The 25,458-nt window shown below is 39.5% G+C and overlaps 3 protein-coding genes across 5 annotated transcripts; all 3 read right to left on the reverse strand.

Annotated features, from left to right (window-relative positions):
* Nucleotides 1–285: 285 nt before the first annotated feature.
* LOC306820921 (BTB/POZ domain-containing protein KCTD12-like) lies at nt 286–2,711 on the reverse strand. The gene has a single exon (XM_079339001.1). The coding sequence runs from the start codon at nt 1,810–1,812 to the stop codon at nt 1,012–1,014; it is 801 nt and encodes a 266-aa protein (XP_079195127.1). The 5' UTR covers nt 1,813–2,711; the 3' UTR covers nt 286–1,011.
* A 10,204-nt stretch (nt 2,712–12,915) lies between these two features.
* Nucleotides 12,916–18,491, reverse strand: slc5a7a (solute carrier family 5 member 7a). The gene is made up of 9 exons (XM_079339596.1): nt 17,899–18,491; nt 16,952–17,177; nt 16,505–16,618; nt 16,108–16,263; nt 15,825–15,973; nt 15,346–15,489; nt 14,704–14,857; nt 13,806–14,023; nt 12,916–13,673 (listed from the first exon to the last, which is right to left on the reverse strand). Exons 2-9 carry the CDS (start codon nt 17,133–17,135, stop codon nt 13,002–13,004), a joined length of 1,791 nt encoding a protein of 596 aa, XP_079195722.1. The 5' UTR covers nt 17,136–17,177; nt 17,899–18,491; the 3' UTR covers nt 12,916–13,001.
* Nucleotides 18,492–19,884: 1,393 nt separating this feature from the next.
* Nucleotides 19,885–25,402, reverse strand: arl6 (ARF like GTPase 6). 3 transcript variants are annotated; one of them, XR_013778786.1, is made up of 9 exons: nt 24,813–25,001; nt 23,841–23,994; nt 23,615–23,676; nt 23,388–23,456; nt 23,208–23,302; nt 22,932–23,061; nt 22,100–22,155; nt 21,596–21,688; nt 19,885–20,482 (listed from the first exon to the last, which is right to left on the reverse strand). XR_013778786.1 is itself a non-coding variant. In XM_079339801.1 (8 exons), exons 2-8 carry the CDS (start codon nt 23,976–23,978, stop codon nt 21,663–21,665), a joined length of 576 nt encoding a protein of 191 aa, XP_079195927.1. In that variant the 5' UTR covers nt 23,979–23,994; nt 25,322–25,402; the 3' UTR covers nt 19,885–21,662. The 3 variants fall into 3 exon arrangements, 2 of the variants coding, with proteins under 2 accessions (XP_079195927.1, XP_079195926.1); XM_079339801.1 differs by lacking the exon at nt 24,813–25,001 and adding an exon at nt 25,322–25,402 and having other exon boundaries at nt 19,885–21,688; XM_079339800.1 differs by having other exon boundaries at nt 19,885–21,688; nt 24,813–25,000.
* Nucleotides 25,403–25,458: the final 56 nt, after the last annotated feature.

Genomic DNA, 25,458 nt, shown 5'->3' on the forward strand with positions numbered 1-25,458 from the left:
TGCACATTTTAAAAGGATCCAAGAGTGAGGTCAGAGTGGCTGATTGCATGAGGGAAATCCTCTGTACATGTCACTGAAAATGTGCACTATATATAACTTAACAGTTAAAATAACAATAGCAGGCTTTAAATTGCCCTTATGTTTGAGCAGACAGAAAACTCACCAAGAAACTGATGAGAAATAAAAACCACCACTTTTAAACTTTTTTCTTTAACAAGAGGTATAACATATTTGGCAAACACAGTAATGTTAGAGATTGTGAACTAAAGAGGAAGAAGGATTGGATAGTGTTGGTCAATGTCACACTTTATTTGTTGCAGCTTTAGAGACAGAACAATAGTAATTATAAATGGCACAAAACAATGTTGCATGGTGTGCAATCTGCAAAGCTACATGTGACACGTTAGGCATATGGACTGTTAATGAAACTAAACAAAGAAGCAACTATCTTTATTATCCATTAACCCCCAGAGTTACTCAGGGGAAGTGGAATACAGGTCAAATATGCTATTTACAGTACACATGACCATGTCAATGTGTTCAGAATACCAAAAACCTTACTACAAATACATAATGCAGGTAAAGCCAAGATAGCACGAAAGAAACCAGTCCCTATCATTTCTGCCAATAAACCACTAATGTAATCTACTTGGAACTGTCTCTGTGAAAACAATTAAGGGTCATAAAAATAACCCAGAAGGGTCCTACAGTGACATATCCAAACAGAGGTTTTCTCTGACCAATGAGAGTGAAGTTTGCGGTCTTGAGGAAGTCTCCTTCTTACAGAATTTGTAGAGAAAATGGCAGAAAAGTTCAAGTCTGGCTGCTCCCCATATCCCACTGACTGCACAGAGCCAAAAAAGAAAAGAAAAAAAGACCAAAACTTAAGCAACACAACTATCTGAAAATTGACAATTTATGACGTTTGAGATTTTGCAACTTGTGAACTAGCCTTGAAATGAGTGGTTGGCACGAGGAGCACGACTGCACTGGTGCACTTTTCAGTCCACTTTATCGGCAGAAAACGTACTCGGTGTAACTGGTCCAAAGTTTGTCCTCCCCCGGGTCGTTACTGCCGTACGAGCAGGTCCCAGTGGAGTTACAGGCCACCATGTGGAAACCAGCGTCTGCCAGCCGGTCAAACGCTTGCTCCAGAAAGTTATATTTGAGGTAATACCTGGCGGTGTATTTGTCAGGAGGGCGGTCCGGGTCTCGACTCTCGTTCAGAGTGTCTCCAAACACCTCTTTCGCCAGAGATATCTTGCTACAGACAGTTATTCTTGCCACCCTGCGGAATTTGGCGTCCGCCTGGATGTCTCTCCCGATAGTGTAGCTGCCTCTGTACCCGACAGTGATGAAGCCCGCGTTGCCCGCACCCCCCGGAGACCGTGGGGTCCGGTCCGAGGAAGAGGAGGAGGAGGTGACCGGGCTGGCGAGCAGATCAGCCTCCTCCGGCTCCCCGCTGTCCTCCGAGCTGTCTTTGCTGCCTGCTGCCAGGAGCCTCGACAGCTCAGGCAGCTTAAAGAAGTCCGCTTCTTTTTGCAGTCGCCTCTTTTCTTTGAAAAACTCGGGCAGAAAAAGCTCCGAGTCCCGCAAGAAGTCCAAAATGTAGCGGAAGAGAAAGCCGTCCCGGTCGAAGAAGAAGCGACCCTTACTGTCTTTTGGCAGCTCTCCCGGGGAGCTCTGGGTGAACTTGGTCCACAGAAGAGAGTTCGGGGCCGCTGTTAGAGTCTCAAGTCGGGTCACGTACACCTGGCCACCCACGTTGAGCTCCACAATCTCAGGGAAACGTTGGCTGTCGGTCTGCGCCATCTCTCTCCCTTTTCAGAAGACTGTGTAATAGTGTCCCTGTAGGCGCCCTAACTGGACTCCTCACTGTACAGATATGTTTGTGTTGGTTTGTCTGTGTGGGAGGAGAAGGAGAAAAAAGGACGGCCAACACACAGAGACATTTAACTGTTCACTGGAAAGCTCTGTGAAACAAATGCTGCCTTCAAAGGCCCTGTGTAAGCTTAAACGTCCTATTTTCAAACCCCACAATATATAAGGCAGACCACTTTCTGAAATAGTTGGAGAAAGTTAAGTTGCTTACTTGCCGTGACTTTTATTAGGCCTACATGACTTCAATAATCACTAATCAATTTAATACTGTGTAGGCTATGTAAAGAGACTGTAAGGTACATACAATGCAACAAAGTCATGAAATATGATTTGGAAAGGTCTTGGTCTCAGCAGAAGGGAATTGGTTGATTAAACTTTGCAGCTATTTTCAGAATGATTTGGCAAACTATCTATCTGAGGGAAGTTGGCAATGCGATCAAATGAGGCTGTAAAATGAGGCTAGAGAGAGAGAGGGTTTACAGTGCATTAGAAATTCTTAACACTATTTTGTGGGGTTTCAAAATGAACTGAAATGTGCTCTGACTGTTGCTTTATTTTGGGAACTGCAAGCAGTAAAGCTGTGTGGCATTAGTTCTGGGGTTAAAGTGATGTTGCATTAAGGTGTCAGAATTTCCAGAGAACACATTTCCTTCTGGGCCTCCTGGGGATCAAGCCAAGCGCCAAGTCTTCCAGGTTTTCAGTTTAAGTTGAGAATTTTAACACAACATATGAATCCAAGCAACACTGTGTTTGACAGGACAGATCAATATATGTTTTCATAGAGGTTTAAAAACCTGTTAGTAGAACATAGGTTGTAGGTTTGTTTGAAAGATGAAATGCAAGAGCTGTAATTTAACCAATGACCTTCTAGTTTTCCTGAGAACTATCATATTGTGATAGAAGAGTAACACACACATGATAAACTAAGAAACTCTACTCCTGGTTCGACTGATCTGTGATGTCTAAAAGATCCCTTGAAAAGAGGTACTTTTCCTCAAACCCACAAAGTCTTAGCCCTGGATCGATTCCAGCTTATAGCACCTAAACCCTCTTTGATCTGTTCTGCAGTGTATGTGCTCTATTCACATTTCACTCCACACACACCAGTGTTTGTCCTGAGGAGGAACACTGACATCATAATCTGAGGGAGATACGACTGCTCTGTTATCTCGTGTGTTGTATTTTGTTTGGTGCCATCAGCTTTTTGTAAGAGAGAAAGCTAATCAAGATCCACATGTATGACGATAAACAGTTATTACAATGTTCCTTGGATACACAAACAAAGAACAGAGACATGTAGAGGTGGAGCTGGAGCCAGCAGAAATGTCACACGTAGCTTAAACCGTTCAGAATAGTTGTCGCTTAATTGCTGTTGGTGCAGTGATTAAAAAACGGATTTTAAGTACTTTAAAGTACAGTGGAAATTACAACACAAGTTTAAATAAAAAATGAAACATCAAACAATTCTTGATATTCAGTCAAAAAATGTCAGGAATACAAAGACACTGAAACAAAGCTGAACACAGATCTTTGCATTTCTTTGGCGCAGGAGATGCAGTCTTACTTTTAAACTTCTATCACTTTATTTACAGTATGTGTGACTGCTTTTTCTATCTGTCTTTCATCACAAAGCCCAAATAATTTTGCAATTGAAAGCACAAACCTGTTGCTGTCCTGAGGGCTAAAGTTCTCCTTTAAGTGCACAAACAGAGACGTTTCACCTTGTTTCCCACTGGAGACGTGAATCTGTGGAATAGACTGACATCTAGTGGACAATTCATGAACTAGCAGTTTGTTGTTTGGGTGTTCCTGGAATAATGACGTTTGAGGTAATACATCAGGGCTTCTCATCATGTATACGTTTATATAAGACATCATTAGGCGAGAATTAATCAGTCTGAGAATCACCACAACAAACTGAAAACCCCAACAAAAAAGCATTTTAATGATAAGTGAATTGTTGATCACCTGTGTGTGATAATGCTTTGTTAAATCATATGCTATGCTACTTTTGTATATATATGCTTGATGTGTTTATTTTATGTGATTTATTTTTTCATAACAAATTTCTATAAGCAAAACAGATTTTATTATAGTGACATATAGCCTCCTGCTCTCCCTCTCTCCCCCTCTCGGCAGTGAACAGTTAAATTGCTGTCCCATGTTCAGTCCTGACCTCATGTCCGTGTCATCTCTGTTGAATGTTTCTTTTTTTTTCTTTCAGTCTGCCAGAAGATAATTGGAAGTTGTAAAGCTAAGCCCTCCATGAGTTTCCTTGGTAATATGATATACAGTCGCTCACTTAATCATGGGTTCGGCTATGAGAAACTTGAGTTTATGTATTTATGTGTAGTTTTTGTATTATTGTAGCTTTGTGTTGGCAAAACTAATGAAGGGATTACATCTCTAAAGTCCAACATTTAAAATCCTGCTGATGTAAAAGGACACTGCTGTGGGTGAAAACCAACAGCAACCTGCAATAAAATAATTTAAAAAAGCTTAGCCAATGTGTTAAACAAGTTTTAGCATTTAAAAAAGTCAGAACACAAATTAGTAACTGCAGCTTTGAAACAAAGCACATGAAGAAAAATGTTTAATGATTAATATGGTGGATCAAATATAGAAAGCAAGCGGTGCCTCCACCTGTGATCATCTTAATAGTAATCAACATCATCTATTTATTTGCCTGTTCGTCTACAAAGTAAAACTCAACATCTGTTGCAGAGATGCAAAAAGCAACAAGCAAAACTTCAATGAAGTGAATATCTGGATAATATTTGTATTCTGCAACAAAAATGTTACTGTAGAATTTTTTTGGATTTTGGCTCCATCTAGTGGTTCGATACTTAGATAATTTAAGAAGAAGAATAAACTTTAGATAGAAATATTTTTTATTTTGGGGCCTTTTTTTGTCTTTAATGAACAGATGAATAGGACAGCTGAGGAGTGAAGAAAGACAGGAAATGCGGGTGGGGGGTGACTTGAAACAAAGGTCCAAGGTTGAATTCAAGGCTGTTACATTAAGGACTACAGTATGGCCTTCATACAAAGGGCACACCTTATAAGCGTTAAGCTATCAGTACTCCCAGATGAATAGATGTTTTACTCGACTATTGTATGTGTCTTTATTAGGAATGCTGAGGCACTACCAACCAAAAAAAGATTTTTGGTTTTATTCCAAGATCTCTTATTTTGAAGGGCTGTTGGATTGTTGTGTTCTTTTCTATATTTCTATGTGTGTGTGTAGGTGTGTGTGTGTGTGTGTGTGTGTGTGTGTGTGTGTGTGTGTGTGTGTGTGTGCAGTGATGTTTTATGACCCGTACCTTCATATGAGCAATCATGTGACCTGTAGCTTGTGGTATAAGGTGGCCTCTCTGATGTGACACCCAGCAAAACACTGTCACTCTGCGGTTTGCTGGAGTGTGCTGACCCACTCAACACTTTTTCTAAGTTCTCTACAGCACCAAACCATCAACCCTCTGCTGCCCCCCCCCCATCCCCCCATCCCCCTCCCAACCTCGCCCAGCTCCTCTCCAGTGATCCCGTGATCCTCCCCTTGCTCCTGTCTGATGCATGGACAGAGAAGAGCGGCATTTTTTTCTGTCACTTGTCTTTTTTTCAAAGAAACACACTTTTTGTGCACTTCCACTTACCACAGCATAATCAAATAAAGGCTTGTCTATGCAAAGCCATATTAGACTTTGGTTCATGTTTCATAAACATTAAACTTGTCAAGATAAATGACATTATGAGGATCTATGTGATACAGGAGGATGTCTAATAGCCAGCTGTTAGCCAAACAATCTTTAAAAATCATTTGGAATACTTGAGTAGCAACACATAGCCTCACTTAGTCTCACTTAGCCCGTAAAATAGCCAGTCTGGCTTACTTCAAGAGAACACAAACAATGGTACTTGTAGAGTAGTAGTATTTACTTGAAAGCCCATTCTATTGATGGGCCTCCATTTATGTTTTAACCCCTTATAAATAACCAGCAACCCCTTATAAATACAGCACAGCACCAGCAACTAGCAAACTTTTGTACATTTGTTCAGGACTTCATGAACTCCAGCAGCAGAACTTTGACTTCCTTATTAAGATCCAACTGCAAACTCAAACCTCCCTCATTAGAAGGAGAATTTAGATGGATGTGTTAAGTATCTATGTGTCTCTTTATGAGACGTGTTTGTGTTTTCGTGGACAAATTTGTTATTGTGGCCCTCTTTGTACTGTGGTTGTTACATACTGGTGACGCATCTGCTCGTGACTCCATTTTACTTGTGTTTTTATGTGACTGGACTTAAATGTGTGCGTGTGTGTGCGTGTGTTCTTCACCTTCTCTCAGGGTTACGTCTGCACCCTTTTGCTCCTCAATCAGCTCTAATGGATCCTCTGGCTCCGACTCAGCCAGTGCTCTGATTGTGATACTGAAGACACTAATACACACACATAAGTACACACACACACACACACGCACACACACACACGCACGCAAACGTCTGGGTGGGGCTGTAGGATCGTGTGCTTAGTGATGATCTAAGAGGTGTGACAGCCCTCTGAACATTTTCCCCAGTCTTTGTCCTTTGTTTCTTCCCTCCTGCTTCACCATGACTGTCCCTAAAAGCTGCTCCTCCTGCACAAAGAATGATGCAACATTTTAGTTTCCAATGTCTACAATGAAACTTGGTCAGATTTAACTGAATATGCACCGCTCTTAAGTTCATATTTTTTCTTTTCTAAATCAAATCTTGATCCACACAAAAAAACAATATGTGACACAAACAGTTATCCGACTGTGTTTTGATATCACCAACCCCCCACCCATCACCACCAGCATGGCCCCTGCCTCTGAATGGCTCACATGGGTCCCATCCACCCTCCTCTCCTAAGCGTCTTCTTCATTCCGAGAGTGAACAAGTCCCCGGGGGGAAATATGTGTTTCTGTGTATGTGTGTGTGTGTGTGTGTGTGTGTGTGTGTGTGTGTGTGTGGGTGTGCGGTCGCTAAATTATTCCCCTCAGTGACTTTCTATGGGAAGAAAAAGACGTCTGTCCATCCAGCCTATTTTAAGGAAAGAGACTGGCTGAAGGCCGGACTCATATTTATAAAGACACAGAAGTCAGACTACAGAGATATGCAGATTTGTGTTTCCAGCTGCTTTGGCTCAATCTTCACCACAAACATAATCCAGAGACTTAACATCAACACAAAAAACACCAGTATTACCTTGGGTAATATAACAGGCAGTTTGTTTTCAATTACATCCTAATTCATATTAATAAAAATGGTCTTAAATACAAATGGTGTGACAGAAAATGAACTATTTTTCCTTTAAAACTGAATTCCTACAAGTCATTACAGAAACTATCATCTAAATGACGTCAGGAATAAATGCTATTGAAAAAAAACAACAACAACAAAAATGGTACTGAGTATTTCATTTAATGAATGTTCTGTATGAATGTCAGCATATGTGTAACAGTCTACAGTGCTGACTTTGCAATGTCATTTTGCATGCATTCAATCACTTAACCCCCCCCCCCCCCCACGACTCTTGATACATGCAGGTCCAATAAAACAATCAGATTCTGATTGATCCAGTTGAGCCATGCGTGCAGATCTAACAGTAGTATCTGAAGAATCATACAACCTGTTTGACTCTGAGCTGTAATTTCACATCATCATCAGCTGATTCATGTCTGCGGCTCATTTACAGTCTTTGGCTTTTTCTGATTTCGGAGCAGTCGCCTCATTCCTGTGCTGAACTCCAGACGGTCTACCTGCAGCCGGCTCGAGTGGAACAAAGCTGCTTCCATAATTGAGTTCTAGTGGCTGATTTGATTAGAGCAGCCGCTACATTCGTTTTGCTAAAGATGCTCCTCAGCTGCTCGGAGGAGCTAATGGAGGAGATGGAGAGATATATGGGAAACAATTAGACATGGCATTTTGGTATGTCTGTACTTGTGTATATAGAGGATCTATTTTAGTACAGTATGTATAAATATAAAAACTATAATCTTAAATATATAAAACATTCATAGTCACACCTTTTCTCCTCCTCAAACCTGTCACGTCTTTTTTTCCCCTTTCTTCATCCCTCGCCCTCTTCCAATGTTTCAATTAGCTTCCTTGAAATTGAATTATAGCGGACATTACTTAAGAAGGACATAAATAGTGGCTCACCGACATGATGCTGGTGCCTCAGATGAGATATGAGCTGCCTCATGTCAGTCTATCAGGAGTAAAAAGCAGGATCTTTATCTGATACACTACATCATGTTCAACTCAACTCATACATTTTGCTTTCCCTGGGTGTACAATAACTAATATTACCCCCCCCCCCAACACAAACACAAACAAAAAAATGCATCTAAAACAAATGCAAGCATTGTTTTAGGTGCCAAGTTAAGTTCATTATACAACTTTAAAGTAGCAGATAAAAATTACTGTGGCTTACGAGACTGTTGTAAATTTAAAAGGAAATATTTGATTATTATCAGATTCTTTAATTTGAAGGGACAAGGAGAAGGTAAATGTGTAAAATAATTTAAGCTATTTTCATAAGTAGTGAAATATATATTTAAAACTCTTATTTCAAGTAGAATATCTGATATGCAGTATGTAAATGTTTCTTGCGGTAGACAATAACAAAAATTGATTCTGCAGACTGGATTGTTTTTGGGGGGTCAGGGGTCATTTAACCTTGGGTCAGATGAGGAGAATTTATTTCATTACCTTCACAATCTTCTTTACACAAAGTACTCCTGTTCTGGGGCAATCCAATGGTTGGTTGTCCTGTCCTGTTGAAAAACAGGTCAAAACCAAGACAGCAGAGACTGAGTTATTTGTGTGCTACAGTTTAAGGCCTGGCTCACAAAAAAGGTGCACCGTAAAGTTTGTGCAATGCTGTTGAAATTGTTATTTCATCAGGCAGTCCTTTCCTAATAACTGCCCCTCAAACTCAAATGGACGAGTTCTCCTTATTGAGTAATTCAACTGATGAATCAAGTGATCCATAGGTCTAAAATTGATGAAAATGAAACATGCACATGGGTTTCAAGACACATTTTATTTTTTCTCTCCCATTATGCTGCAGATTTTATCCTCATGTAAACCTGTAGTCCTTAAATAAGTCTTAAAGTTAAACTCTTGTTGAAAGAAACATCTTCACATTTCTATTTTTGCAGTATTTTTTAGTTAGATTTAACATACTAAACATAGTGCTTTAGCTATATGGGACAAACGTGTTTTATTCCAAGCTATTTAAATTTAACAAACAACCACAACAACAACAAAAAATTCCTTCACTCAAATAACATTCCTAGTGAGTGGTGTAATTCATGGACGGTCACCTTGCTTAAGGTCCTCTTTTTGAAGTTCTTCCTGACTCCAGCACATTAGATGTCTATCTGACGCACCGTCTGCTCCGCTGTAATCTCATCTTATCATGTCCCCGATGAAAAGAAGTGCTCCAGTGGGGGCTTTGATTCCCAGAATTCCTTTTTATCTCTTGAGGTCTACCTGGAAAAACAAACCAGACAGCTGGAGCAGATAAAAAAAACAGTGGAGGAAATGGGGATATTTATTTCATTTTTTTTTGTATGTCCATGAGTCAGAGCCTCAAGTTGGCTGGTTTCTCCTTTTGAAACTAATTAGAAATTAAAAGAAACCTTCCTTCAGACCAGTAAGGAGCGAGTCCAGCTGAGTGAGAGCATCTAAGGTTTCAGAAAAAAGCTCTAATTTATGACACATATGGGTTAATATAAGGTTAATAAGACCAATCTGAGAAGAAAGTAGAAGAAACCAATCAAGATGAGATTCCAAATATCTGTCAGTTATAAATTATTACAAATCCACACTGGCCAAATATCCCAACTTAAAGGGCATTCTAAAAATATCCAGGAGAATGAACAAATGAATCTGTTTTGGTTCACATCCAAATGCTCTCGAAGAGAGAGTCCTACGTAGAAACCATCCCCCCAACCATCACCTCTTCTCTTACGTAAATAAATGGATTGACTTTTGGACGAGCAACAGTTTTCCTTCATAATAGTTAATTATCATGAGTGCTCTCTGAGGTACTTTCTATGAATGGTGATGGGACACTCTCGCTCTTTTCTCCTCCCTCTGTTCTTTTTATGGGATTGGTCTTAGTTCTCAAGGACGCCGAAAAGGACGTCGCAGATGGAGAGAGGAGGCGCAGTGGATGGGTGGGGCACCAGCGTCATTCCTGCGCATCACAGGCGGCAGAGTTTTATAGCTACACCCTGTTCTAAACCCCCACCCAAGTCCTTATTCTCCAAATGACCATCACAACCCCACCCACCCCTGACTGGCTCCTCCCCGAGTCCTGGACTGGATAGAGAGTACAGCACTTAAGATAATGTAAATAACCAGAGAGGAGAGCTATTTTAAGATGCTGTCTTTCACTGTGGCCATTGAGGTGCACAAAGATGCAAGCCAAGCGATTGTAATTTCAGTCACGTTTTCCGACATGTTCTCTTTCTCTGTCTAACCTCCTGCTAGCTAAAGGGCCCGACGGACAAGAAAACCACTGGCTGAAAATTCAATGCTAGCCTTTGTTAAGAGAGAGATTTTTTTATATAACGAGATTCGACTGAAACATGCAGCAAAAATTTTTTTGAAATACGACGAAGCAGAAATTTACACACTGGAGAGAAAATGCAGTATTTTGTTTAAAAATAAAATAAATCTGAGGGGTCTTTAAATATATCAGGAATATCAGAAGAAAATGTAGTCCTACATGAACAAAGATGTTAAGGTGTCTTTTCTCTTTTTTGAAACAAACAAAAAAAGTCATTTTAACATTTACAAACAAAGTCTATTTTAAAAAAGGGGAGATTAGCTACTTGTTATAGACCTGATGCAACACGAAAAAGAGTCCAAAGTATAACTTTGTTTTGAAGATATTTAACTATTAATGTTATTCTGATGGACAACAATTCTCTGCTGTTTAGGAATTAGATTAAATTAAAGACAAAACACAAACTTTGTGGAAACATTTCATACGTAGACTTCATGAAACTGTATTGGAAATAGTCTGGATTTCCTACAAGGGCCAGCAAACAGAAAATATGGTAGACCATTTCTTTTCATAGAGAAGCATTATTTACATGTACATTTCCTCATAACTTAGTCTTTTTTTATTGTTTTATCTTTTATGACATCAAAAATAAATAAACATTTAGACATAATCCTTTCCATCTTATATGAACAATCTTAAACAGCATAACTTTTTTTTAAATCTAGCTTTTTTTAGCTCCATATTTATACAACCATACACATCACAAAGAAAATCTTCTCTACGCTGTTGTTCAGGAAAAATCAAGAACAGATTTTAAAAGAACCTGCAGCTACATTGTACTGCAGCAGATACTGTTTGACTTTGCTAAAATCACCAACTCAAAACATACACAAACAGCAGAAGTACACTACATGATATAGCCACATCATCTGTGGAGGTTACATTCATGTTCAAGTCTTTGTTCACTGCAGTCTGACTGGAGTTCAGTCATGGCTGTGGAAATATAGTTTCTCTTCTTTTGAGCATCATTAAGGCAGTTAAATATAAGATCCTTTTGAAACACTACGTTACACTGACTCTAGGTTTTAAACTGCTGCTACACCTGACAGGAAAGAGAGTTTGATCTAATGCTTCAAGTTCACTACCATCACTACTGCGTGTATATTTTCTATTCAGCATGATACATGGGTGGTTTCTTTGTTGATTCAGTCATGATGTGTCTTTTATTCATATTAGAGTGCCTGTCCAAGCTTGATCAAATGAAAAGAACAATTTGGATGTAGATTATTTCAAACGGTAGATTTAACATTATGACATTCACTCGGTAAAATAATATTAAATCCAAATCCAGATATTTCACATTTCACTTCTGCACATTTGATTTAGCATTATGCCATGACTAGTGTTTTGATCTGCAGTATTAAAGTGATAATTTAGCCTGTTTTTATTACTACATTACTACATGTATGTGATATTGCTCTTTTTCTATTTTATACATACCTTGGCATATCCACTATTTGAATTATTGATCATATTCAGACAGCGGCTGATTTCCAGAGATGTCAAACTCAGAGTAGCTACAATGCTGCTATAATTTAGCATTGCAGTGTTTCAGGTTTAAAGAACAACAAATAAAGTGAATCAGACAAAATATAATCATATCACTGCTATCTTATCAGTAAACAACTGAGAAGAAAGTGAACAGTAAAGCTCTGGGTCCCCCCAGAGTTTTAGGGGAGTTATTGAGTAATAAAAAAAATATTACCATAATTGAAAAATACATTTCACAGTAAGACAACAGTTAACATTAGTTTAAACCACTTACTCACTAACTTTACCATTAGCTGGTAACTGAATGCTAACATTAGATGTTATTAATGTTACAAAATGTGACAGGACAAGCATTCATTTTTAGCGAATGGCATTTTTAGCTAATGGTAATGTTAGCCAAAAAAGTGGTTGCCTGCTATATCTGTTGTCTGGCGTTAGCTAATTTGTAAACCATGAAATAGTTCCTAAAATCACCGCAGATTTTCATCATCACTGTTATCATGTGTAAGTTGCTGATTAGTCAGGAAGCAGCGGAGTACTCTTAAATGTTAAAACATTGTACAAACCAGAACACAGCTGTTACAACATGATAGCAGCATTTGAGTTTTGCCTGTTGAGAGTGACAGCGAGTGAAATGGTTGCCGCACAAACAAGGTGAACGGCGGCGAAAAATGTCATGAGTCTGAATTTCAGCAAGTAAATCTCCAAACCAGTTACAAAAAGGTGAATACGATACATCCAACTATCTACGAGTTGTATATGATTAAATGTGAGTTGGATGAACTTCACTGAAAAACAAGTAAATGTCCGGACGACCAGCAAGCTGCTACACTATATACGTATCCGTGGCTTTTATCCAATCACCACAAAGCGGCATGTGGCGGTAACATAGTTCCTGGGGCAATGTCCTTTGACGTCTATTAGTCTTCGTTAGTCTCTTTTTCCAGTATATATATGACAGAGTCACCAGTTATCTGGAAGTTTCTGTCATGACTCTGTGTTTTTTAATCCCATCCTCAGTTTGTCATTCATCATCGTGGTGGGAGGAGTCAGGGCTCGACTCCTCCTCCTCTTCCACTGTTTCTTTAACCAGTGTGTCACGGCGTGTGAAGGCTGCCGCCAAGGTCACGCTCAGCCGTGGTTTAACGGGTGCCATCTCTGACAGCCCGATGTTGTTGCCACGAGTTACAAGTGTGGTCTTATCCATAATTTCGCCACTGTGTTTAGACACCACCGCGTCTAGAAAGTCATATTTGTGTGAAATCTTCCCGCTCTCAAACAGGTATTTTGCCAGGTAGGAGAAAGCAACGTTACCTAGAAAAGAGGCGAGCATGGAGACAGTCTTAAATGGGAACTTTTGGACAACCACTTCCTCCATTTCTCCAGTAATGTGATGCTTCCTCAGCTCAGTCGTCCAGCCGGGGTAATAAATGAAAGGAGGCAGCTGCAGGTAGGGTTCACCTCCGCCGATTCGTAACACCATGCCAAACAAATAGGCAGCCACTGAGCCGTACGTGTTGGTGCCTTTGACAAAGAGGACACTTATCAGCTGGGGAAAAATGATCACATAAACCAGGTCCGAGCTCAGGTACCAGAGGCCATAAACTGTGCCGGTTACCAGCGCCATCAAAGTGGCAAGGCCACCAAATACAAAGATGGTGATACGCATCACCCACACGATCTCACGGTCAGACGCCTGAGGAGAAACAGAGGTGTAGGATGAGGATTGAGATGTATGCAGAACAAGCCAAGAAAAAACACAGTAGGTGTTGACATCTGTTAACTGACTTGCTACCTGAACAGAAAAAACACAAACACACGTCCTTACCGATTGTCTAAATGCAAGCTGGTAGATGTTTCTCGCGAACATGGAGCTTGCAGAAAGGATGGAGGAGTCAGCAGATGACATGACAGCAGCCGACACGGCGCCCAGGCCAAAGAAAGAGACGAACGGTGGGCAAAGATGTTGCAGCACAATGGGAAGAATCATGTCGGCTTGTTCCTTGTCTTTAGGAGGAATGGCACCATAAGAGGTCTGGTTCCAGTCTGGGTACAGGAAAAGTTCAATGAGTGTTTAAAGTGACAGTACATGTTAAGTGTGACATACTGTATATAACGAGTTTATGCAGATAACTCATAAACTAAATAAATTAAAAGTATTTGCAACTAAGTATTCATAATACTGATAAACAACAAACAGTTGTGCCAAAGTTGACTCAATACATGGAATTGAAACATTGCAGTACAGTTTTAAAAAAATGCATCACACACTCATTATTACAGTTAAAGGGAAGTCAGTACAATAGGAAAATCTGCTTTCCTTCATTTGAAGTTTTCTTTTTTATCATTTCAAACTTTCAAGAAATAGAATGTAATACAAAGTCATGAGTATAGTCAAATTATATGTATATTGCATATTTCTGTAATGATGGCTGATGTTCATCATTTTTTAAACTATGTGTTCAGATGTTAACCAAGAAAATGTGACGCCTTAAAATCTGGAGATCAAACCTCTAATTTGCTCCCTCGCCTCCCTCTAATGTAATATTTACACAACCAGCAACACTATTAAACCGATTGCTGATTCATTATGGATGAGGGGAACCAGCTGCTATTTACCCGGCTCTCTTAGATCTAAGAGCATCATGGGCTCATCCATAGCCTCCCTTTCAGACCCCAACAAACACAGACTGCTCATATGCAAGCTCACGTCTGAACTTTCTTACCTGTGGAGGCCCCGATGGCCCCAATGAGCACAGAGGGCACGGCCATGACGAGGCAACCGAAGGCAGCCAGGAAGGAGAGGACTTGAGCGTAGGTGGCTGACGAGGCTGAGAGGACTCTCTGGAAGTACACTTGCCAGGGTATTCCTCCTAGCATCTGTGGTACATGTACAGGCCAGTGAATACTTTTCATCAATTGGGGTAAATTTCATATTTAAGCCCAAAATCCAAAGTTTGTCTTTTTACAACAAAGCGTATGACAACTCCAATCATTAGACACTTGACTTTGATGACCAGAAACTACAGGGAAAAAAACTTAAATCAAACCCATTTTAAAAAAAGGCGTCTTTATCACTATGATTATTATTGTAGAATTATGTATAGATCTGGTATGAAATTGATCAATTGGTAGTCCAGAATCAAATGCCTTATTTTTGTCATCTTTTCACGGACTAAATGAGTAAATAATGATCATAATTATCATTGACTCATTCCCAACAACAATAACGTGATGAAATGAAGTTTCTTAATTTTCTTAATATAGTCAGTTTGAGGCCTCTTTCCAGGCAAAGAAAGCACTGGTTTTATTTGACTACATTCTGATTCAGGAAAAGACGAGAAGTACATGAGAAGATGTAACTGTACCAGGAGGCAAAAGTTGTCAATCCAGACCCAGGTGTCGCTCTTGTCGATGCCTCCCCTCCAGGGCGACTGGTACACATGCTTGACTGCAGTCACAGTGATGTCTGACACAGCCTTGTTGGTCAAGGCAAAGGGGACACTGATCCACTGTAAACGATCAGAAAACAAGCACAGGATTTAATAGTTATTCACAAACACGTTTAGGCAGTAAGTTTAGTATTCCTTTTTGTGTATCATTTATCACACTTAAATGTTTTTTTGGCGTTTCAATTCAATACGTCAGAAACATAAATCTTTTCATTCTCATTGTATATGTTTTGGGTCCCTTGGAATACCATTGTGTGCGTAATTCTCTGAGTGATTTGGTTTATATATTAAGTCAAGGTCAAAGTATATTTACATACAGTTAATCTACTCAAGAGGGAGAGCAAATAATATGAGTAGCTGTTGTATGGTTTCATTTGAATGCAGCATGAACCTACCAGGCCAATGAAGATACAGAATAGCTGCACAACATCAGTGTAGGCCACCGAGTAAAGTCCTCCAACCAGCGTGTAGAAGATAGCAATAAGAGCTGAGATAACCACGGACATCTTAATGTTGATGTCCACAATGACACTCAGAGTCGCACCTAAGGTCATAAACACAGATGTTATCTACACTGCTACATCATGTGGGAAAAAATTTAATATTATAAGATATGCAGGTTCTTTGTTTTTTTTGTTTTTTTTTTGCTTTTGTGCAGTGGTTGAAGTTCTAACTGACCCAGGGCAGATAAAATGGCGGCAGACCAGAAGATCTCTCCCATCAGTGCAGGTATGAAGAGGAGGCCACCCATGCGTTTTCCATACAGCTGCTGGAATGGGTCCAACATGGTGACGTAGCCTCGTGAGCGCATGGGCTTAGCAAAGAAAAGTCCACCTGAGACAAAAAGTGACACAACACTGAACTGTGGCATCCTCCATCCAGAACTCAGAAATCTAGTCGTTGTCTCGGCTTTATGTGCAGTTTTGGTGTTATTTAGCACTTTTACTTAAAATTCACAAATTGTACCTCACAGGTATACATAAATCAAATAATAATGTGTGAGGGATTTTCAATGTCAATGTGTAGAAACACACATGATGCTCAAATCCTTAGTAGGTTTCTTTACTGAACTCACCCACAACAAGACTGAGGGCGTATCCAAAGGGAGCTTGAGCCCAAGCCAAACCATAATCAGGTAAATACACATATTCAGCTGTGCCATTGATGTATCCTCCTCCAACCCAGGTCGCTGAATATCACACAAACACAAAAAAAGTCACCATTGGAGATAGTAACACTTATCCTTTAACCAAGAAAAAGTGCCATACAAGCCAATTTTGAATATTGTCCTTCAGGTCAAAGCTTGTAGAGTGACCTCTAACAAAATGCATGAGCTTATTAATAAATAAAAAAAGATAGAAATAATGTATTCATTAAAATATATTCACTATTTTCAACTTAATATTTTTATTTAGTTAAATTAAGAACATTTCCCCCCTTTTTAACCTGTGGACTGTATTTGAAGTTAATGTATACAGTCATAGCATTTTAAATGTTACATTTACCAAAATACAGACTCTACCTGTCATAGTAAAACCTCCGACAAATAATCCAATGTCTCTCCCTCCGACCATGATGGTTTCGCTGCGGTCGGTGCCCTCCGCCTCCCCGGAGTGTTTGTTCTTCCATGCCGCCCAGATGCCCACGAACAGGATGAGCATATAGAAGAGCGCGATAGCCACAAGCCCCTCTACATGGATGGTCATTGTCGCACCGGGCTGTCACTAGGAACCGGAGGGCATGGAGACCTGCAGGACGCAAGGAGACCAAATGATCAGATGTGAAAATAGATCAAGATATTTGAATAACTATTTAATACTTTATATGATGCTTCTAGGGGGATTATACAAATATGATAACTTTGTTTTCTATTAGGTGGAGTTGAGATCCAATGATTTCGTTTCTTCATTTCGTTTAGCTGGATCAAATGAAACGATAATTGTCCAGAAGACGTTTCTCTGACAATTTTAGTATACACACGACCTTTAAATATTTAATCGCCACTTTAAATTATGAAGGCACAAGTAAGTTTTAAAATAGATTAATTGAAAGTGAACTGGAAGCTCGATGTTGAAAATCTTTCCATATTATTTCAGGAATAAACATTTTCTGGGGGCACACATGAAAATAATTCTCCACATTAGAACGGAGACATGCACGAATTAACAAAAAAAGTGACATGCAATTGTCTCAGTCTGTTTTTTATTTTTTTATTTTTATCATACTTTTTGTCTCTCCTCCAGCTCTCTCCGTGTCCTTCAATACGGACTCACGCGCGTAAAAATCAAATTACGCACAACATCCATGATTTAAGTTTAACAACCGTTAGTTGCAGAAAGCCTTACGAAAAATATATTGTAAATAATTAACTCCTAAAAAGAAACACACCAAAAAATGAGTATCTGAAGTGACAATTGATAAAAGTACACTACATTTTTTGCTCAAGCTTAAAAAACGTGCAACACTTACCTCAAATACTTTTAGACTCAAGTGCTGGGGCACCTGAGGCAGGAAACGGTGAGCTGAACAGTTTGACGGATTTATTAAAAGCTTCAGTCCTCCTTTTGCAGCGCGAGGAACAGGCAAGTGAAACGTTGGTGGAGGTCTCCTGGGTGACTTACTGAGGCTTATAAGGGGGCAGGTGCCGTCAGAGGACTGATACACACGTCAGAGAAACCAAATGTCTCTCTTAATGAGCTGCTTGCATGAGAACACGTCACAGTGTACTGGCTCGTCTGACTGAAGGACGAGGGAAGAAATTCCTCTGCAATAACAGAGAAGAAACCTTACTTGGAAAAATAACAATAACATGACTTGTAATCTTGCACATTTATACGCTAAATCGTCTATATTTTGTGGGAGAATTTTAAGCTTCACGTGACACTTGCTCCTCCAAACTCTGTGCGTAACAGGCACCTAATTGCGCAGCCGTACTTCCTGTGGCCTTTTATCTGCTGTCACTATCCCAGCAGCCGGCATTTTACCTTACAACCGCAATTAACTTTGTTCACCAGCAACAGCTTCTCCGCGACTGTCAGGTGCCCTCTGTGCTTTGCGAAGTGAAACACATCTAAAGAAATAACTGACCACACTCAGACCTATTTTCAACACTGCAGATCAAAAACGATCCGAACACTTTTTCTCCTTTTGGGCCCAATATGGAAGACTTCTTATTCCAATAAACTGCCCACCTTTGAGCAATTAGGAATCATTTAGGTGTACTGTGTCTGTCACTTTCCCTTCACGGTAGATATCAATGAACTGTATCTACTTAATGGCCTCCACTGCCTGAAGTCGTTTAATCTCGGCCCCTCTCGTCAAATCTGACAGGCACCCAATTAGGATGGATCCTGAGGAGCAGCGGAGAGATTTAATGATACAGACTGACTTTAAAAATAAAACCCGGTGCGCACACACAAACAAACATCAACAGTATTAAGACAAACAAGCACATGCAGTGTGAAGGAGGGCATATTTGCTGCAGATGTATAAGGTGTGTACTCGCCACGGGAGAAGGTAACAATCTAATTTTAACCATTTGCACGTCGCCCCCTGTTGGCCGTCGAGTCTCATCAGCACCATGGACAGAGGCCAGATCATCAGATCACGTCTATACGGCTGCAGATCAGCATGACAGACTTAGGTGGAAAGGACTTCACTATAATGTGTGATGTGTTTTATGTGGTCAATTTAAAAAAATTTCTTTGGTATTATTTCTTTGCCGTAGATTCACCTGCAAATGCAATATTTATTTCTTATTTTTTACCTGGAGCGAAAAATCTCTCTCTATATTTTTTATTTAACAAATATCATTCATGTAGCATTTTGTCTGATGTGTGTCATAAAATGGGATTATTTGGGATCGGATTCAGCTTAGAGGACAAACAGTGTGGCCTTAAGGTGTCTAATTAAAAATAATCAACTGACCAAACACTTTATTATAAAATAAATAAAAATTCATAAGAGTAGTAATTAGAACAGGGTTCACTTAGATTTTGCTTGACATCTGACAAGTGATTCTGGGCAATACTGAAGCCAAAATGTAAAACATCCGGAAAGACAGCTGGAAAGGTTTTTAACGACGTGTTTGACAGATGGCTGGAACACGACCCAAACACTTTTTCAAACCACAAACTCAATGTGTGCCTGTATGTGTGTCTTCATGATTAAACCCAAACACACACATTGCTTCAAAATGCCATAGAGCACATAATGTAACAACGTAATGTAAACATAAAAACCACACTCGATTAACGTAAATAAACAGCCAGTTGCAAAGCTTTGAAATCTGAGTCCTCATAACTTGTAGAAATGAATGTTTATATTCAGGGCCAAAGGACTCGAGGTTTAATGAGCAGCTGTCGCTGGCAGTGCTCAAGATGTTTCTGAGTGAAGGAGAGAGTGAGACATCACACACACACACACACACACACAGAACAAGAGAAGAGAGTATACTTATAGATATCATATAAAAGCCACAGTGGGCCTTTACTTTTTATTCTTTGAAATGTAACACATAAAACGTATTAAACAAATGACATAGTTCATTAAGTACAGCTGACACAATCACCTACAACCACTCTTATACTAAAGTGAACCAGTGCTCAGAGGATATAAAAACCTAAAATCACAATGACCTTGTCTTTGAAAATATGACGTTAGATGTCTGGAGGATAACAGACCGACCCCCCCACCAATAAATCACTTCTGATAATCCTACAGTAAGTAATAGACTAAATATAAATCTATGTAGTGTCCTTAGAGCCACTATGGGTAGAATGTGAATCTTTTGGACCAGGGTTTCCCTCAAGAGTAAAAATGTCCATGAGGTAAGTTGCTCATGTAGCACCTCTCACTGAAGATGTCTCCTCCCCAAGCCAACACGACAGTACAATGATGCACAGTTTGAAGAGCTGGAACTGTTAAATTGCCCGATAGCAACAAAAGCAGAACATTTCAACATGCGTCTACTTAAAAAATGATGAAGTACTGAAATATATGAATGATTTTGTCTTTAAAACAGTAGATCTGTGAAGTCTTTTCTGGATCTTATCTGTTGAAATGGCCAGAAAAACACAAGATTTGGTTTGATCTATTCATGACATAAACACCTCCATTCTGGAAAACAAGAAAAAAAAAGCTCAAAGGATCTCTGTGAGATTCATTTGCACACTTTGTCATTCATTTGACCGTTATTGTTTCAGATGATGAACAAAACCTGTTTCAAAGAGAAACCGTGTTAGGACAGAGACTGATATTTGCTTCAACTGGAGTAAAAACAATAACAATAGAGAGCTATAAGACTTCTTTGTTTCTGGTATGTTTGTCTTTTTGGTAAACAGAGGATTTTACAGATTTTACATATACTACTGTATATAAAGACCATAGCGTACAGTATATGATATAAACAAATCTGATGGTGCAAGTTTGTCCGCTGTTCTTCCTCATGACATGAACAAAAACAGTAAAAAACGTCTTCTTTCCTATGAAGCTTGTTTTATAACAAACTTGACAAAACTCACGAGTGGTTGTTGATGCTAGCTTTTAGTCCGTGAATGGAGAAGAGGATCAAAGGGTTGCATCAAACCGAATCACTGAAGTAGCATGGTTTTAAGAAGCATTTACTTTGATGACAGCTCTTTTTCCTTTGAGCAATGAAATAAGGCAAACACAAGAACTCTAGTTGTAATGAAGTTTGGTAAAGAGAAGTGTTGTTTTGTAAAAGCTAAGCTAGCCACGTGCACTTAGCCACCAGTTCCAAAATCTACAAAAACTAAACAAAGTGGGTTCCAGGGGAAGATATCTGTAGTTTGAGATCGACAGCGCCCTTCAATATAAAGTCAGCACCTGTTGCACGAAGATGTTAAGAACAGGGAGACATAATATAAATGGATAAAACATATCATGATCTAAACATTTGATTGCCTTAGAAATATCTGTATTCATCAAGTGAACTCGTAATGTTTTGACTGAAAAGTACGGATTTGTTGCCAATTGGTGTCTTATTAACTTAGCACTGTCATCGGATGGATTTTATTGGCATACCTGGTACCAGAGAATGGAATGACTCCCTTATATTTGGGTGAGCCCCCCTCATCCAAGAACCACCCAGACACTGGATTAAAAACATTACTTTCCCTACGGTACCTCTGGAAACAGGGCCCACTTGTCTTTCATAAAACCCTCTAGAGGATCTGTCTTCTTCTTCTTCTGATGTGTTCGACCTCATGCCCTCACGTTCTCATCGTCTTTATTTGATCTGGAAAAAAACAAGAGGAATGCAGTTAACCATTGTGGAAAAAAAAAAAGAATTGAACTGGGATCTGGGTATTTCACTGAGCTACTGAAGACATGGTTAAGGTTAAAAGGGAGGAGTTTCTGAGTGCAGACTGCTTGTTTATCTGAAAGCTGAGCTCCTTAATAGCCTCACAGTATTTATGTAGCACAGAGACACTCTACAGTCCTCTACTATGACACACGATATATAACACTGACAAAACACCCAGTACTCACTGCATAATTTGCTCTATGGAAGGATGTGAATGACAGCATTAGACATAAAAAAAAAGAGAAGATGAAGCCGACGGGGTGCTGATGTTTTCTGAACAAAGACTGCATTGTTAACTGAGCACAAAATGACACTCACTCTCAGTATTCATTCTCCTCCTACCTTGTAACCAGTCGACTCCTTCCTGTAAACCTTCTCCTTTCAGGGCGTCTGTGGCGCTGAAACATTTGAGCACAGATTATTTATTAAATAGATGAATTACACCCTTTTTTTTGAGTGCTTTGTCACATCATGCCAGATATACAGGTGCAGCTTATATAATGAGGAATTTTGTAAAAAAAAAAAAAAAAAAAAAATTCTGTTATTTAATTTTTTTAAAATTAACCGTTCATATACTAGATTCAACACAGACATGAAGTGAAATGTTTCAGGCTATTTTGTTTTAATCTTGATGATAACAACTCATGGGCAGAAAAAAATCAAGACAAATCAAACTATTAAAATATTATACAATCAGACTAATCTAAAAAAGGATCATACGGAATTGTCGGACCTCCTGAAAGCATGTTCATTTAAGCACTTATTATTTAGAGGGGTCCTTTCGCGTGAATAACTGCATCATGGCAGCGTGGCATGAAAGCAGTCGGTCTGTGGCACCAAATCACTGACTGGGGAAACTCCACACTGGACTTCTGATCCTTGATAGCGACCTTCAGCTCATTTGTATCGGGTCGTCTTTTGTCTCTTATGACCCTGATGAAGGCCCCAAAATGAAACATGTCGGTCTAATAAAGTTAATAAAGTCGATCTTCATCCTACAGGTGTTGCTGGAGCTTTTTGAGCTCGTCAGAAAACTACACAAGCGGTTACAGGATAGCATCAACGACAGTTAAGACGTACAGGGTCGACAAATTGGCAGCCAAAACCTCCTCACATTATACATTTATTTTCCTCAACGCTACTTAAAGCACACCGGTGCAGTGTTTGTTCATACCAGATGTGCCAGGGTTTGTCTTTGATGTTGTCCAGACAGAGCAGCTGTGAGACTTTGACTGAAGACAAAGCGTCCCTGACGTCCATCTTGTTGGCGAAGAACAGGATGGGGATCCTCCTGTGTTTAATATCTGGAGAGAGAGGGGGGGGACAAACGCCAGAGCATTGACGATAAAAATCAAATCAGTCTTTTACGGGAAAAAAAAAGCTTCAGCAGCCAAACAGTAAATAGGGATGAAATTAAAAGTACAAATCAATTTGATGTATTTATACATACCAGGGTGGTTTAGTAATGTGTCCAGTTCTTCTTTGGCCACCACCATCCTCAGTTTGTCAGCACTGTCAATGACGAATATGATTGCCTGGCCTTCCCTGAGAAACATAAAAATATTGCAGCCATTATTATGTATATTGTGAGAAATATGATTGGTGTTTTTAATGAACATGGTGTACTCACTTGTAGTAGTGTTCCCAAAGGTTTCTGTATCTGCCTTGACCAGACATGTCAAACACTGTGAAGGAAAGACTACAAGAAATGCTCTCATTCAGAGAATATCGAGAATAACAGCGTAGTGTATCAAACCTGCTTTAAAATCACATTAACATAACTAAGAGAAAAGGACTCCACAGTTCTTAAACGATGTGTTTAATAACACGACTTGTTGTTTTAGAATGAACAACTACCTGGAAGTCTTGAACTTCTCTATGCTGAAGCCAATAGTTGGAACAATGTCTTGTGCCTGGGCCTGTAGAACAAATACAATATGTTGAAAATGATGGTGTCAATAATATTGTGAATACCTTTGAAAATAAATAATGTCTTACTTGGTTATTACTATGCTATACTAAATAATGCTACTTGACTTTTGTCAGTCACAATATTGATGTAGAGAGAATTAAACAGACTTACATTCGAGGGCTTGAGTTGGTTGATAATTGTAGTTTTTCCACTGTTGTCCAGACCAAGACACAGCACGTTCACCCCTTTCTTCAACCCCAGCCATCCTGCCAACTTGTCAAAAAGCCCCATTTGTTTGCCAACAACCATCAGCAGACAGTCTGATCTACAAGAAAAACAGACATGAATGGTTAGATGACAGCAGCATCTCCTGAGGCCCTTTTCAGATGATGGACAGGCCATATACTCCTTCCTCACCCTACACCTTCCCCTGGTGACAAAATCAGTCTGATCTGACTTCTATAAGAGATCAACACGGCCCCAACCCTACCATGAACTTCTTCTCAATAAGCTTTTTTTAACATCTATTTATGTTCACCAGACAAACCCAGTCTCTCTGACAGACAACTGATGATGTATCTAATCGTACAATGTCGAGTCCACGTTTCAGTGAAGTGACTCGTCAAAGGTGGCATTACACTTCGGAGACTCGACCATTAGCTAACCTTAATCATCATCAACCTTCTAACTTTCACCTTAAAACCAAGTACAATATATCAGAGAGGACGTTTGTGTTTATTATTTTTAAAAAAAGAAAGAAGAAAGCTCGTTTCAGCTCTACACGAATGGCCTTATTCGCTAACTTTAGCTCGAGCTAACATACTTAGTGTTCTCGAGTAATTAACACTCGCTTACAGACATATACTTAATCTCTTGTTGTGACCGTTAGCCTGCTAACCTGGGCTAACCTTTAGCTACTCGGTACTTTAGGTTGCTCAGTTTATTCGGGCTCTCTCTAGTATTCACTTTCTTTAGCTTTTATATTTAAAAGCAGCGGTTGGTATGGCAAAACAAGTCTGAAGCCAACTTGCTTTGCTTGACGTTTTAACGTCACATTTGAAGCTAACATGCTAGCTTCCGAGGGTACAGCTAGTTAACGCCCGCTTGTATGAACGCAGACAGGTCAGTAGAGGTGGGCTTTACCTGTAGATTGTCGTGGGTTCTTGCTTCCACTCAACTCTTCGATAAACGAGCTCCAGAAACAACAGTCAAACCGATGTTTCATTCATTTCTCCCTCTTCACTCTCACTAATGCTCACCAGCTAACACACCACAGAGGAACAACTGATTATTTACACGGTGTTGCTGGGAGACCAGAGCTCCAGCTCAAGTCTGACATCTGCAGGCCATACAAGGACACTGCAGCCCTGGAGAGGCAATGTGGCTGTTGTGTTTCATTAACCATAAACGTGTTATAGTGGTCATACAGCACGATGGAGTCTGACTTTAATTATTGTAACGTGAAGTATTAAAAATGTATAATTTATCTGCCAATAAAAAATGTAACAGTTGTTTGTATAAAAAAGCACTAATGACAATGTAGTGTATTACATTGAAATGAAAAACCTGTGAGACCTCAACACTTGTGTATACAGTATTTTGTCTTTAGCTCTTTTCATCAGCAACCTTCAACACCCGATTGACAAACTCACCTGACAATTCTTCATGTCCAGAAAACGTGTTAGCCTCTTGAGTGACAATTAAGAGCATATTGTTCTTGTGCATGTGTGTTTGAGATAGAACATGTGCATCCATGGAAACCTTTGTTTGTGTGTAGTTAATGTGCACG

The sequence above is a fragment of the Symphodus melops genome (genome assembly GCF_947650265.1).
Source record: "Symphodus melops genome assembly, chromosome: 3".
Taxonomy (NCBI): domain Eukaryota; kingdom Metazoa; phylum Chordata; class Actinopteri; order Labriformes; family Labridae; genus Symphodus; species Symphodus melops.

Coding starts and splice junctions, on each gene's coding strand:
- slc5a7a (XM_079339596.1), bottom strand. CDS start 17,135: ATGACCATCCATGTAGAGGGGCTTGTGGCTATCGCGCTCTTCTATATG. Junction 16,619..16,951: donor CGGAGGTTTTACTATGACAG/GTAGAGTCTGTA, acceptor TGTGATATTCAG/CGACCTGGGTTGGAGGAGGA. Junction 15,974..16,107: donor CGCCATTTTATCTGCCCTGG/GTCAGTTAGAAC, acceptor TTATGACCTTAG/GTGCGACTCTGAGTGTCATT.
- arl6 (XM_079339801.1), bottom strand. CDS start 23,978: ATGGTTGTTGGCAAACAAATGGGGCTTTTTGACAAGTTGGCAGGATGG. Junction 23,677..23,840: donor ACCAACTCAAGCCCTCGAAT/GTAAGTCTGTTT, acceptor TTTGTTCTACAG/GCCCAGGCACAAGACATTGT. Junction 23,062..23,207: donor CACATTACTAAACCACCCTG/GTATGTATAAAT, acceptor CTCTCTCTCCAG/ATATTAAACACAGGAGGATC.
- LOC306820921 (XM_079339001.1), bottom strand. CDS start 1,812: ATGGCGCAGACCGACAGCCAACGTTTCCCTGAGATTGTGGAGCTCAAC.